Below are 14,496 nucleotides of genomic sequence, written 5' to 3'. Positions count from 1 at the left end.
GAATCAATTTGAGTAAAAACTGAGGCCAAGACTGTGGCCCACCATTGTGGATCAGCCTTGAATAACTCATTGGGAATTAGATCAGAGCCAGGGGCTTTTCCTAATTTTTATCCCTTAATAAGGCATATAGCTTCCTTGAGTGACAACTCAGGCCAAAGGGCTACTAAATCAAGAGACATAGTAGTCAAAGACGGACCTAACACATTAGCATCAGAAAATAGTCATTTGCAGGGCTTTTTTATAGCAGGAGTTCCTTTACATATTAGGCCACACATCCCCGATGTAGCCAATTCTCCAACAGCTTACAGGAGGCCCTGTAAGCCAATGGAGACTTTGCTCTACAGCTTTATCGAGCAAGCCTGGCAAAGCAAGCTGAGTCACAGAAAGAAGTAAGAGAGGGAGCAGACAACAATGCGTTGCTCACAGTCTGATAAGAGCCCTCTCGGGGCCTCATCTGGCCCACAGGCCACACGTTTGACACCTCAGTTTAGATCTCTTGACTGTAGAGAACCTTTTTCAAGGATGAGGCTGACCAAATTAGGAAACAAGACAGAAAAATACAAACCATTTTCTTTGTCAAGAAGTTGTTCAAGCTTTGAATTAGACATTGTTTTTACAGGAGTCTTTGGTGGAGAAATTTTCAAAGGACTAAGTTCTGCTGTCTTGTTTGCTTCTGAAGTGCCTAGACATTTCCAAAAGAGATCAGTAAGTATTTTCCAGAACCCAGTTTTGTGGCTTTTACAATTCTACTGAATTCATCCATTCTCATTATTTCCTTGAATAGGAAAGGAAAGGTCCCCTGTGCAAGCACCAGTCGTTTCCGACTCTGGGGTGATGTTGCTTTCACAACGTTTTCATGGCAGACTGTTTATGGGGTGGTTTGCCATTGCCTTCCCAGTCATCTACACTTTCCCTCCAGCAAGCTGGGTACTCATTTTACCGACCTCGGAAAGATGGAAGGCTGAGTCAACCTCGAGCCGGCTACCTGAAAACCCAGCTACCACCGGGGATCAAACTCAGGTTGTGAGCAGAGCTTAGGACTGCAGTACTGCAGCTTTAACACTCTGTGCCATGGGGCTGCTATTCCTTGAGTATATCCTATGTAAATAAACACCAAATGTCCAGAAGATTCAGAAAAATCTTACTTTGCTTAATTTTTCTAATGAGAGAAATCATCTATTTACATTTACCAGACTGATGTCTTGTTCATGAGGCAGCTGGTAAATAGACATATTTCATGTCTCATCAATTCTCCCCAGAGCATCAAATAATTGTTTAACAGTAGGGATGGGCACAGACCTGAACTCCAGTTTGTGAACCCCAGACAGAGGTTTGGGGTACATTCACTGAGCTTCTGCTTGGTTTGAGTGTTCAGTCCCCCCAACATGTGCAGCATCCAGGCAGCATCAGGAACTGCCTCAATACACCTGTGTCATCCGGAAGTAACACAAGCGCATCACTTAACATGCTCACATCACTTCTGGGTAACATGGGTGCAGTACCCAAAGCCACCCGTAAGTCACGTGTGCACATCACCGGGGGGACCCTGAACTGGGCTTTCCCAGTCTATGCCCATCCCTAGTTATCAAAGAAAGAATAAATCCACATTCTCATTTCACCAGTACTCATCTTGGAAAGAGATGACAAGGCCTGGAATATAGTCTAGATTTTTCCAATTAAATAATCTTCTAGGCCACAATCAAAATAACAGTGTATTTGTGCCTGCTAAATCATGGGTCTGCAACCTCCGACTGTATAGCAAAATGCAGCTCAGCAAGGAACCAAAGAAAACCAGATCTTTAGGCTATTGGAGGAATAGGTGGGTGCAAGAATAGGCCTTCTTACACAGGATTTGTTTTCGTTGCTTGCTTTCTCTACATTTTGGCAATTTAGCTCTTTAATTTTAAAAGGTTTCTAATTCCTGGGCTTTGATTTATAACATCATTTTAAAGGCAAAACACTCTCACCTGAAGACTGAGAGCCTTCTCCTATTCTCTCAAGTTTTATGGACTTTTCTTCTGGTATGTGAGAGGATGCATCTGAACTGGGGAGGTTTTTTGAGCTAGTTTGAACTTCACTTTCCTGTAAAAACCACAAACGCATTTAACCTATAACAATCAGTGGAACTAAAAACAGGTGAAACAGGTGCCATGGCAACTCCAGGAACGCATGTTACAATCCTAAAGTGTGAAAATAGCCTTCTCTCCCTTTATTCCTGCCCCCCCCGTCAGATTGTATGAAACCAAAGTGAGCAGGCTTAGTACAGTATACCTTCTCCCTAAGTACTACAGTATCACAGTGGAACTGTGCGGATTCTGAAACACATTGTATTGGTGAAGCTTGTGACAATGTTTACCTGCAGAGAAAGGTACCTGACTCATATTATTAGATCTCAAGTAACCTGAACGTTAGCTCTGTAGGATTGGTACCAATGATGACCTATATGAAGATGTTGTTCACTGCCCTATGACGAAGTACTTGGCACAAAAGAAAATGCAAAATATATGTTGCTACAGTGCGCTTGCAATGGTGTTTCTATCATTACACATTCAGTCCAAAATTTCAACACGTTACCTGTTTTGTTTCTGGACCTTTGCTCACTCCTTTTTCAGCACTCCACAGCCTGCCTCTGTCAAAGCGACCTCTAATGGATGCGAGTTCTCTTTCACGTTCCTGAACGCAAAATAAACATAACCTGAACTCGCACATCCCCTCAGCAGATGTCCAAATGTGATCACTATAAATACTAAGGATGAAGCAAGTCATACCTGCTTGAGCTGCTGTGCTAGATTGGCAGTTGAGGGTGCTTCATTCTGTCTCAAGAGCCTTTCTTGGATTGTCTTTGTATTTGGAGTGATAATGGGAGTTCTGTGTCCTCCACTTATAGCAGGACTATGCACACTATGTTCCTGGCAACGCTCTCCAAAACGCTCCAGAAAAGGCTTAATGCCTGATCCTCCTACAAGAACAATGGGTTTTGCTTCATTAGCTAGATACGTCTAAATGATGAACCTGATGCTCAAACACAGCTTGAAGCTCTTTTGGAAAGCTTTCGTTCTGCACCATACATCTTTGCTTGGCACCACATCACTGCTATATTTGTACTCAGAAGCCACAAGAAGATCTCCACAGCTTTTATAGAAATGTTTGCAAGGCATTGTCCATGTAGGCCAACTAATAACACAGCAAAAAGCCAGTCAACAGTTAAGTGTCCAAGCAGATTTATCGTACAGGGATATTTTGAGCTTTCTGCGAGGGAAGTTCAAGCATTCCAATAGAAGCTGCAAATCACATACATAAGAGTGCTTTGGCCAAACAGGTAGAACAGCTTGTAATGTAAATAAGCCTAACACAGAATGTAAAAAGCAAACGGGTGAAAAGGATGAGTTACATCTATTAAGTGCCCTCAATAGATATGCATACAAGTTTAAAAAGTTAAGCAATGGGGCCAAGTGGCCACAAAATGCAAAAAACACTGCCTATGATATTTTTATGTCAGGCTGAAATAGAAGTGCAGTGGCCCCACAAAGCAGCAGTAACTGGAACCCATTAATCCTCCTAGCATTCCTATGGTAACGTCTCTTATCACAAGTGGGATGGTAGCACAACAAAGCCAGGAACATTGGGATCACTGTGCTCAGCTTGTATACCAACTGAATGTCGTACAAAAGCGCCAGACTACATTCTTGCATCTCATGGCTTTTGAGCTGCACTGTTCGAAACTATCCTTCAGCATATATGCCTGAATAACACAAAGTTTAGTTTAAGGTGCCACGGTATTTATTTATCAGTAGTAGTATACAATGTGTAATTTTTCCCTTGGCTCCTACACTGGCTTAAAGTGCACAGTAATGGGACTGTGTAAAATTCTCACCACCATACAGGCAAATGCTAGGAGTAAGAATTCCCCTGTGTGGCTTTACATGGTCACTGGTAGATTAACATTTGGTAAATAGTAGGCCACCCTTTGGTTCTGCTCAGTGCAAAATCATATCATAGTGTATTGTGCCCATATCATAACACATTATGGCACAGTATGCTACATGCTGAAGAGTAATTTCAAAGATTAAAAGCACAATATGCTGCTAGTTTATATATGCAGATATTAATCTTACATTACAAGCAACTCTACTGCAAACTGCATCCACTTTTCAGCCATGCTAAGTCTGAAGTTTCCATTCAGTTTTTACATAAAGTGTTCTGTCTGCTGGGAGCAAAAATCTTGCTTATTTTAAGCAGGTTATTTTTTAAAATATCATGCACACACAGCTCTATGAAGGTTTATAAACTGCATTACAATAATCCAAAATTATAAACATTGATAACTGAAACCTTGCATGCCATGCATTTCGCTAAGGCACAGCTTCACTCTGAGATATACCCAGCAGATAAGTGATAACATAAGCTACTCAGCAAAAATCCATACCATGTTTTAGACATCCATTTGCCATGCAAAATTTCAAACAAAACATAGCTCTGTTTTACATCATTCACCTGGTGTGGCTGGCTTATCCTTGTAGTCAAGTTGTGCATGTGCTCCTTTAATTGGCTCTTCTTTGGCTAGAAGTGGTTGTGATAATACCGGTTTCAAAGATGATTTAAGAACATGCTTTTCTTGTGGAAGCTGCAACTTTGGTACCTCAAGATCTTTACCATGATGGTTATTTACTTCCAAAATGGTTTTGGAATTAGCATTTCTCTGAAGGGGGATGGAGGGAAGAGAGTTAGTTAAACTGAAAAGACGGCAGTACAGAATTCTTCATATAATTCATTTAACAGAAAAAAATGTGTCTCCCAGAGGTAACACTGTAACTGCTCCAGAATGTCAGCTTGCACTGAAATGTTCTAAGAGAGTTTGCCTTTGCCCGTTACAATTTGTACCAAGGTAGCCCTTAGGCCATCGAGACACTTTTTCAGTCAATATTTGCCATTACAAGACTGATGAGGGAAATATCTCACATATATACTTCAGTACAAAATCATACATGTATATACAAACAAGCAATTGTTCAAACATTTTTCTCTAAGGCATCTCAGGCTAAACACATCACCCAAAAATGATTCAGATTACAGTTCCACTAAATTAGATTGAACAAAGCAACAATATTGTTTTAACAATTCACTGTGCAAAGGACAGCATATCAAAAAATTCTTTTCCCTAAAACTACACAATTTTGAGGTTTATTCAGAAGTCCCACTGCACTGAATGAGACTTACTGCCTTAAAATGTGGCTAGAGCTACAGCCTAAGATAGTTACAGTAGAGAGTGAACAACAACAATCTGGACAGCAAATGCATACATCCAATGAAATATGATCACTTACCAATATCCCAGAGGTTGCTGCCTTATTCACAGATGACTCAACAGCCCTTTGGGAACAGGATGCCGCATCCTGTTTCACACTGCCACTATTGATTCTAGCAGATGCTCCACTTGTAGTGGACAATTTGGATAAACAAGTAGTACCAGGCTGTTCTTGTGTGTTGTTTTGTTTTGCAGATGGATGACTTAGGTCATTTTCCCAGGAACCAATTGTAGCAGCAAGGTTTGCTAAACGACCTCTTCTCCCAATTGGGGTCTCAGATGTAAGGGGTAGTTTGGGAGGAGAAATAATGCATTCTTTTGATTGGATGGGAAGTATGCAAGGACTTTCAGATACATCTGAAAATAGAGATCATACAGAGAGTCAGTGTTAAATGTAGCACTTGCTTAATATAACAGTTCTCTTGCAATAAATATTAATGAGATGCAGAACACATAGTATAGCAGAATACACAACTGAGCTAGTCCCTGCTTCCGCCTCTACCTCCTAGGGAAGAATATAGGACCTGACAAAAGAGACAATGGCCAGCCTGTGCCCTATGAAAGAGAACAGAACACACAAATGGCACACACACAAAACTTGGAAATATAGGACTTGCACTTCACACATAACTTACATACAATAAATACAATATAATATTCTGGATTTAGTCAACAAAGGCAAGGAACCGAACTATGTGACACAGTCTCATCTTGATGCTGAAAATTCCCTGGCCGAGGAGAGCCAGATATCAATCAAGCCAGGGACCACCAGAAGGATCTTATCAACTGAGCTCAACAAGAGAGGTATCCCAAAGATATGTGGGTCCTTGACCATTAAGGGCCTTAAAGGTCAATACCATAACCTTGAACCAGATCAGTACTTCAACGGAAGCCCATGAAGCTCACAGAACACAGGTTGAAAATGTGCAATATGAGGAGTCCCCATAGGACCTGCACCACTGCATTCATGATCAGTTGGAATTTATAGGTCAGAGTGAGTTAATCCAATCTGGAGGTGACCATTTAATGGATGACTGAAGCTAGGGCAGGACAGGTTGGGGGCCAATTGCCTAACCTGGCGTAGCTGGGAAAATGCCAGTCTGGCAACATTTATGATTTGGGTCTCTATTGATAAGGAGGCATCCAAGATCACACCAAGGTTCTTGACGGTTGGTGCTGGTATTAAAGGCACACTGTCAAGGGCTAGGAGACACCACCCCGGACCTGAATCCCCCCTGCCCAGCCACAGAACCTGTCTTGGCAGGATTCAGTCTCAGCTGGCTCTGTTTCAACCATCCTGCCATGGACTCCAGCCAAATTTACTGGAGAGGTAACCATCCAGCCTCCCATCAACAGAGCTGAACCACAAGCATTGGAATTGGTTTGTGTGCAGGGTTCTTCCAGACATCTGTCCTCTCTGCATTTTCCCAGTTGTGGAGTCTGTTAATTTTCTTCTGCACATGCCTTTGATAATGAGGATTTTCAAGGGAAGGTGCTATCATCATCAGTAGCATGACAGCATTTCCAATTTTCAAAGTAGCACTAAAATATCAATATATCACTGGAATAGCAATAGGCTTTCTCTGCTTCCATTTAAAAACTGAAGTCTCTATCCCTCTCTGCACAAAGATATGCCTTTTTCCTTTTACCTCCATGAGGGTAGGGACTAGAGACTTACTTTAAAAAAAAGAGAACTGACAATTCAGAGAACCTCCTAAGTCTACAGTTATAACACTCCAGTAATATATTAATATTTTAGTGCCCTTCTTAAAAAGAAAATCCCTCTTCTTGAGGGTGCAGGGAAGAGAAAATTGTTTGACTATTACAGTTCAGTTATCAAACGGGGACAGAGGTGGGTGGTAGTGGGAGGGACAAAGAAAACAGACAGAAACATTATGCTTGAGGAAACAGACTCAAAGTCAGCTTCCAAAAAACATTGCGATAAAAGTCCATCCCAAAAGAACCAGAAAAGGAAAAAAAACACAAAAAACCTGAAGTGAAAAGTAAAGGCACAACATGCATGCATAAATGAAGGGATAAGCCAAAGCATTATGGGTCAGAGACAATGAGGAAAAAATGTGTGGAAGCCCTAAGAACTGCTCTAAGTTCAGGCAGCAAAACTTTTCTAAGCTGCCAAAGAACTGGTTAATTTCTCCTAGCTTTCAAGCTGTTAATGCGTTCCAAAATTATTAATATAGTTATGTATGATCATATAAGCTTAGTTATTAGCACATTTGCTAAGTCAAAGCAGACAACTTATATTCCTCCTTATGTATTTGGATAAACAGAAGTATTTATTAATGCTATGTAATGAGACACCTTTTTAAAGAATGCAAAGCAAAACAAAGACCAAATTTCCACCATAGGTCATATTTCTACATACTGTGTCCTGTAAAATGAAACACATACCACTGTCCCAACAACGTCGTTGTTCAGCCAGCTTTTGCATACGTGTTTTAACTGAAGCACCAGAAACCGATTCAGTTTTATGGTTCTGCTCTTCTTTCCCAGATGACAATACAACAGACTGAGAAGTAGGAGCAATTTCAGGAGGAACTTGGTTTGTGGAAGATGAGTTAATTGGATGTGTGTTCTCAGAACTAGGAGCTGCAGCCTCCACCTTATCTGAACAGCGTCTTTTGGATGGTGATGGCTTTGTACCTGGCTTTGCTGTATAAAATTTTGGGGGAAATGAAGTCAGCCAAGGTGATTTCAGGGTGAAGCATATATTACAGTAGACACAGAACAAAATGGGAATTATTCACATAAGACAACAAAACTCCCGTTCTTATTAGGAAGTTGCTCACCACTTCACAACTCTGACTTACTGCCTGATGTGTTGCTCGCAAAATGATTTAACAAATAATTGGAATGCTTGCAACAAAGCTGTTCTTACAAAATACCAGGAGTAGTTTAGTGAAAAAAACCCCACAGGATATTGTGCAGGTACAAACTTCAGTTGAATGGGCCAATGGTCTTAAATGTCTACTGTCTATTCTAGCAAGTAATTGGCAACTGAAACAAGCAGATGTAGGTATTTTTAAACAGAAGCCTAAAAATTTAGTTAAAGTAGCCCCCTTCCCTCCATGCTATCTCATGCTTGTGAGAGGTACCTTCTTCATTAGGCTGAAGGGGCTGGTTTCCAGTTTCTGACAAAGGTTCTCTGCTCCTTTTTGTTTGCATTGTAGGTCTCATTCCTCCTATCGGCCGCTCAGCCATTTTCTTCTGTAAATTCTCTCTCCTGGCACGAGTTCGCTCTAGAAGTTTCTAAATATTTCACAACAGATTATCACAGGTATAATTTTCAATAAGCAATGGAACGCATTACACAGAAGGGAATTCTAAACAAGTGGGTTGGATTCAGACTACATTTTCCAAGGGCAGAATAGAACTCTCCTGCCTCTCGGTTCCCACTGCAGCACACTGTTCTCCATGAAATGCTGCTTCGGGGGTGGGGTGGGGGCGGTAAGGGGAGCCTGAAGAACACCACAAGGAAGGTTTGCAGTGGTAAAAAGGAATCAGTGGAAACTGCCAGTTTAGACTGGATCTGACCCAGGATGTTAAATTTCTTGCCCTTAATGCAGTAAGTTCTGGTGTACAAAACTACTTAGTACAATAAAGCTAATATTTAACTTCTCTTATGGTGATGTCCTATTGGAAGTGTCCTATTGAGTACAAATTACTCAGGGAGTACCATGCTATCATAAACAATTCTGCAAGAAACTTGTAATATAGGAAATTTTATTTTCTTCCTATTCAAGGACATTGTAGACAGTCTCACTGCATCAGTAACTAGAGTATCTTACTCAGTTTTGTCCATCAAAAGGACAGACATACAGACTGGACCACCATCAACAAGCAACTCTCTAGAATTTGTTTCAAGTGGTTGAGCTGCTGAATAATGCCATTAAAGTGCTGACAATGGATGAAGTTAATTTAAACCGATCATAATGATCAAACTTAAATAATAGGAATAGAACATTTCAATACAGAAGGCCGAATTAACGGTAATGCAACAGGAAAGAGACAAATCACAAGCTATTAAAACCTGTTGCCACACTCTTTGTTAACTCCAGAGTGAACACTGCCACTTCAGGGCTAATTATAATGTTCTAAAATTACATACATTAATACTTTTAATGGATGGCAGTATCATGTTTCTTGTTAGCCTGCATGCCATTCACAGTACCTAGGAATGACTGGAGTAGAGTGCATTTATGACCAGCAGGGGGAAGTAATTTCCCTTGGCAAAAGGAGTCATAGCTCAGGAAAGCAAATGGAATTCAATCGCGGTGGTCATTTTGTTCTGAAACTAATTTAAACGTTTAAACTTATTCTAGTCACTTATAATTTAAAGAATGCATTTTTTTTCAAAAAATCAGCAGCCAAAAATGTTTACCTTTCAAAGCACTTGGTTTAAAACAAACAAAAAATACTAGCACTGTATCAGTTCATGGAAAAAAATATTTACATTTCATAGATCAACAGAAGATAAAAATGGTCTGTGGCAGAGACTAGTACTAGGGTTGCCAAGTCCAATTTAAGAAATATCTGGGGACGTTGGGGGTGGAGCCAAGATCAAGGCTGTGACAAGCATAATTGAACTCCAAAGGGAGTTCTGGCCATCACATTTAAAGGGACCTATAAAGAAAGGTTGACACGTTTGGGGCTCTTTAGCTTGGAGAAACGTCGACTGCGGGGTGACATGATAGAGGTTTACAAGATAATGCATAGGATGGAGAGAGCAGAGAAAGAAGTACTTTTCTCCCTTTCTCACAATACAAGAACTCATGGGCATTCGATGAAATTGCTGAGCAGACAGGTTAAAATGGATAAAAGGAAGTACTTCTTCACCCAAAGGGTGATTAACATGTGGAATTCACTGCCACAGGAGGTGGTGGCGGCCACAAGCATAGCCACCTTCAAGAGGGGTTTAGATAAAAATATGGAGCAGAGGTCCATCAGTGGCTATTACCTACAGTGTGTGTGTGTGTGTGTGTGTGTGTGTGTGTGTGTGTATATATAACATTTTTTTGGCCACTGTGTGACACAGAGTGTTGGACTGGATGGGCCATTGGCCTGATCTAACATGGCTTCTCTTATGTTCTTATGGCACACCATTTCAATGCCTTCCTTCCATAGGAAATAATGAAGGATAGGGGCACCTTCTTTTGGGGCTCATAGAATTGGACCCCCTGGTCCAATCTTTTTGAAACTTGAGAGGTATTTTGGGGAGAGGCACTAGATGCTATACTGAAAATTTGGTGCCTCTACCTCAAAAAACAGCCCCCCCCCCAGAGCCCCAGATACCCGTGGATCAATTCTCCATTATTTTCTATGGGAATAAATCTCCCCAGGGAATAATAGAGTTCCCAGCAGACATTTCTATCCCCTCCCCCCGCTTTCTGATGACCCTGAAGCGGGGGGAGGGCCTCCAAACCGGGGGATCCCCTGCCCCCACCTGGGGATTGGCAACCCTAACTAGTACAATTTCTTTTTCAATTAGCATATATTTGCATGCCCTCCAGTATTGTGAAGTATCTGAATTAACTTGACATGGGCAAAGTCAGACTTGACTGCTGCACCCTGTACTCAAAAACATTCAGTTACATAAGGGTGTGGACTCTGGTAAAGTTTCAAAAGCTTGGCACAAAGTGAAGATCAATTTAATACAGCATAAGGCCAGTTCATAACAGCCTCTTAAACTGCTTTATCTTAAATTATGCACTTAAGATAAAATACCTGTCAGTAAATGCAGGTCACATTTTCTTCTGCTTTACCTACATTAGGCCAAACATCTAATCTGAGTCTGTAAAAGGTACCAAGGCCCTTCTCTATGAGTCTGGATCATGCTGCACCAATTTTAGGTTAGCAGCAATACAGTTAGATTCCAAATCCCTTAGCTTTGTGATTATCAGAGCATATAGAGATGTTTTATTGACCTACAAGAAATACCATGTTAGGGACTTTTAAACCCACAGTTGAATAAAGTACTGAAGTAGTATACAGACACTGTCTTGCAGATGGAAACTGCTTCAAAGTCTGGGTTTGTGCATAAAACTGCTAAATGAACCACTGTGATCAAATACAACTTGAGCTCCTTTTGAAATGCTATATTTTTAAAAGTCAGCTTCGGCATTTCTCCATACCTTCTTAAAGTAAGTTTCAAGCAGAAAAATAAGTTTTAACTGTAAAGACTGATCCAATAGTAAATCAGGAGCAAAGACAGAAGAGGGCTGGAATATACAGTTTATGAATGCTACTGACATGAGCTAGAAAGAAAGCTATTTGGAAGTGCCACACCCATTTATTTTTCCTTGACTCACTGGAAGAGAGGAATGGTTTGCTCATGTTTGAATAAGCTTACTCACTGAACTAATTGATGAGAAAGATGCTTTGAGCAGATATGTAGTTGCATTATTATAGAATAAAAATATCTCAAGTGTGTACTTTTCATTTTGCTTCCTTCATTATTGATAAGCCAGTGGAAAGCAAAAACCTCCCTCCCTGTGGCCTGAAAGAAGACAAAACAGAATCCCAGGTCATCAGACATACCTCAGACCTGCACCTTCTCGTTATTTACTTACTTAAGAACATAAGAAAAGCCATGTTGGATCAGGCCAATGGCCCATCCAGTCCAACACTGTGTCACACAGTGGCCAAAAAACACAGGTGCCATCAAGAGGTCCATCAGTGGGGCCAGGACACTAGAAGCCCTACTTCATTTACATACCCCAGCATTCTCACCAGTGGGGGACCCAAATCAAGCTTTCATCCTTCTCCACTCTTGCATGTTATCCTGACAACAACCCTGAAAGGTAGGTTAGGCTGAGCGTGTGTCACTGGCAGCCCAAGGTTACCCAGCAACCTTCTATGGTACAAGTGGGGATCTGAACCTGGTGGTCCCAGACCCTATTCCAATACATCCCCCCCCTCCGTATTGTTCACTTTAGCCATCAGCATTTAAAGACTCCCCCACCCAAAGGATGAGCAACAGAATTCACTCCTAATGAAACCAACACTTCAGAACTCAAAATAAGGCACGGGTGTGCGTGCCTGTGTATGAACTGCCACTAACTCAGATTTGGGGCTAAAGGTGGGATTCAATTTACACTAAATAATACGTTTTACATTTGGATGTTTGGCCTGTCACCCAGTGGCAGATTGGGTCTGAAAATATTGGTTGCCAGGAGACAAAGGGGGTCCCACCCGCAACTATGAGGCCATCATTTAATTCTTATAATAAATAAAATATTCAAAAAATACATTAGTGGGGAAAAGCACAGTTAAAAATGCTGCAAAATAAATTGTTTTCATTAAAATAGTCATACAATGTAAGTTTTAGTTGCATTGCAGTAATAATATTGGAACCTCTATTATATTTTCAAGCTGCTAAACGGTCATTAACATTTTTAACATATGGCAAGCTGACACCATGGCCAGTCCGCCACTGCTGTCACCAGAACCCGGCCATGCATGCCTGTTTCCGCGGAGGCCGGTCTACCCAACAGCTCCCTCTAAAGAAACGAGCCCTGAAGGCGAGCAGGCCACCGCCGCCGCCGCCGCCACACAAAGGAACCTTCCTCCTCACCCCACACACGCAAAGGCTGCCCTCCGTCTGCATCCTTCCCACCCGTACAAAGCTCCCTCTCCACAAACAGAACCGGCCGGTCAGTGAGCAGCCGTTTACCTCAGTGAAAGGGTCCATGGCTGCAACAGGCACCGCTACGGCGCTCGCTCTCCCTTCGCTGCGTCCCTCTGAGGCAAGAGCGGCTCTCAACCGCCCTTCAGATTTGAATTTCAGCGCCTGCTGCTGCCCAGCCCTGCAACGCGCCTGCGCCCCGCCCACGAGCCGATTCTACTCGGCCCAGCCCGATCACGTGGGCGGGAGGGAACGAGCGTAACCGAAAGAGAGGCTGGCCTGCCTGGTCCGCCGCGAACAAAGTAGGATTCAGACCAACAGGGCTGCCCACTTGGATCTATTTAGAGGTTTCAAAGAGTGTTTTCTGCCCTGGTTAAAGTCGAGGCGTCTCTTTAGAGAGATTTACAGCGTAGGCGGCTGTCATTTTTCACTCAGCTGCTTGTTCGTTGGAAGGAGGACTACCAAAAGGATTTGAACATCTGCATATAACTGGCCTGCCTGGGCCGCTGCGGATGCATGCGCGGTCTTTCCTACAATGTAGGAGAGAGCCAAGGCCGGAGGAACAAAGTAGGATTCAGGCCAACGGGGCTGCCCACATGGATCTATTTAGAGGTTTCAAAGAGTGTTCTGCACTGGTTGAAGTCGAGGCGTCTCTTTAGAGAGATTTACAGCGCAGGCGGCTGTCATTTTTCACTCAGCTGCTTGTTCGTTGGAAGGAGGACTGTATCAAAAGGATTTGAACATCTGCATAAAACTGGGCTGGCCAAAGTGTGGCTCGGGAGCCACATGTGGCCCTTTCACACATATTATGTGGCTCTCAAAGCCCCCACCGTTCCTCAGCCAGCTTGGAGAAGGCATTTCTCTCTTTAAGAAACTTCTCCAAGCCAGATGGCAGCTTGTAGAATGCAGTTAAAGTTGTTTTCTTTCTACCTCTCCCTCCCCCTATCTATTTGTCTGCCTGCCTCCCCTCCTTCCCTCTCTTGCAGCTCTCAGACATCTGACATTTATTCTATGGGGCTCTTACGTTAAGCAAGTTTGACCGCTCCTGGCATATAACATTAGGTTCTCCTCCATCAAAAGAGAAGGCTGAGTTCACAATTCATCACCACTGTAATATGTTGCAGTTTGGGTTGCCAACCTCCAGGTGACACTTGGAGATACCCTGCTATTACAGTTTATTTCCAGATGACCAAGGTCAGGACAGAATTACAACCGATCTCTAGATGACTTTGTAGATTATGCATGCACAATTTACTGCAGAGAATCTGAGCTCAAGCCTTTAAACTTGACTTTGGATTCTGCGCCTGTTGTAGGCACCATTCTTTTTTCTCTGGTGTATCTACAGTGTTCTGCAGCTACAACAAAAAAATTGCAGCTTTTCTTAATTGGGGTAGGAATGTCACGTGATGTGCAGGGAGTGGTGTCCAAAGTTATTTTAAAAATTTACACAGTGCCCTATTACGGCTGCTCAGTAGTGTCAAGTAAGCGCCTTCCATTTCAATCCTTCTGGTTCAGTTCCTTGAAGGAAAGGGAACAGAAAAGAAGGCTG

General features: G+C 42.2%; 1 protein-coding gene across 1 annotated transcript in view; it reads right to left on the bottom strand.

Annotated features, from left to right (window-relative positions):
* The window catches only part of ANLN (anillin, actin binding protein), a 28,944-nt gene extending 17,681 nt beyond the window's left edge, over positions 1-11,263 (bottom strand). Inside the window, exons 1-9 of the mRNA XM_060247728.1 lie at positions 11,252-11,263; positions 8,419-8,572; positions 7,715-7,975; positions 5,325-5,662; positions 4,495-4,699; positions 2,769-2,959; positions 2,575-2,673; positions 1,968-2,082; positions 566-682 (exon numbers count right to left, since the gene is read on the bottom strand). Of these exons, the coding sequence (XP_060103711.1) occupies positions 566-682; positions 1,968-2,082; positions 2,575-2,673; positions 2,769-2,959; positions 4,495-4,699; positions 5,325-5,662; positions 7,715-7,975; positions 8,419-8,572; positions 11,252-11,263 (1,492 nt within the window). The remainder of the gene's footprint in view (positions 1-565; positions 683-1,967; positions 2,083-2,574; positions 2,674-2,768; positions 2,960-4,494; positions 4,700-5,324; positions 5,663-7,714; positions 7,976-8,418; positions 8,573-11,251) is intronic.
* Positions 11,264-14,496: the final 3,233 nt, after the last annotated feature.

The sequence above is a fragment of the Heteronotia binoei genome, chromosome 10 (assembly GCF_032191835.1).
Source record: "Heteronotia binoei isolate CCM8104 ecotype False Entrance Well chromosome 10, APGP_CSIRO_Hbin_v1, whole genome shotgun sequence".
Lineage (NCBI taxonomy): Eukaryota > Metazoa > Chordata > Lepidosauria > Squamata > Gekkonidae > Heteronotia > Heteronotia binoei.
This window is presented reverse-complemented; position numbering and strand designations above follow the sequence as displayed.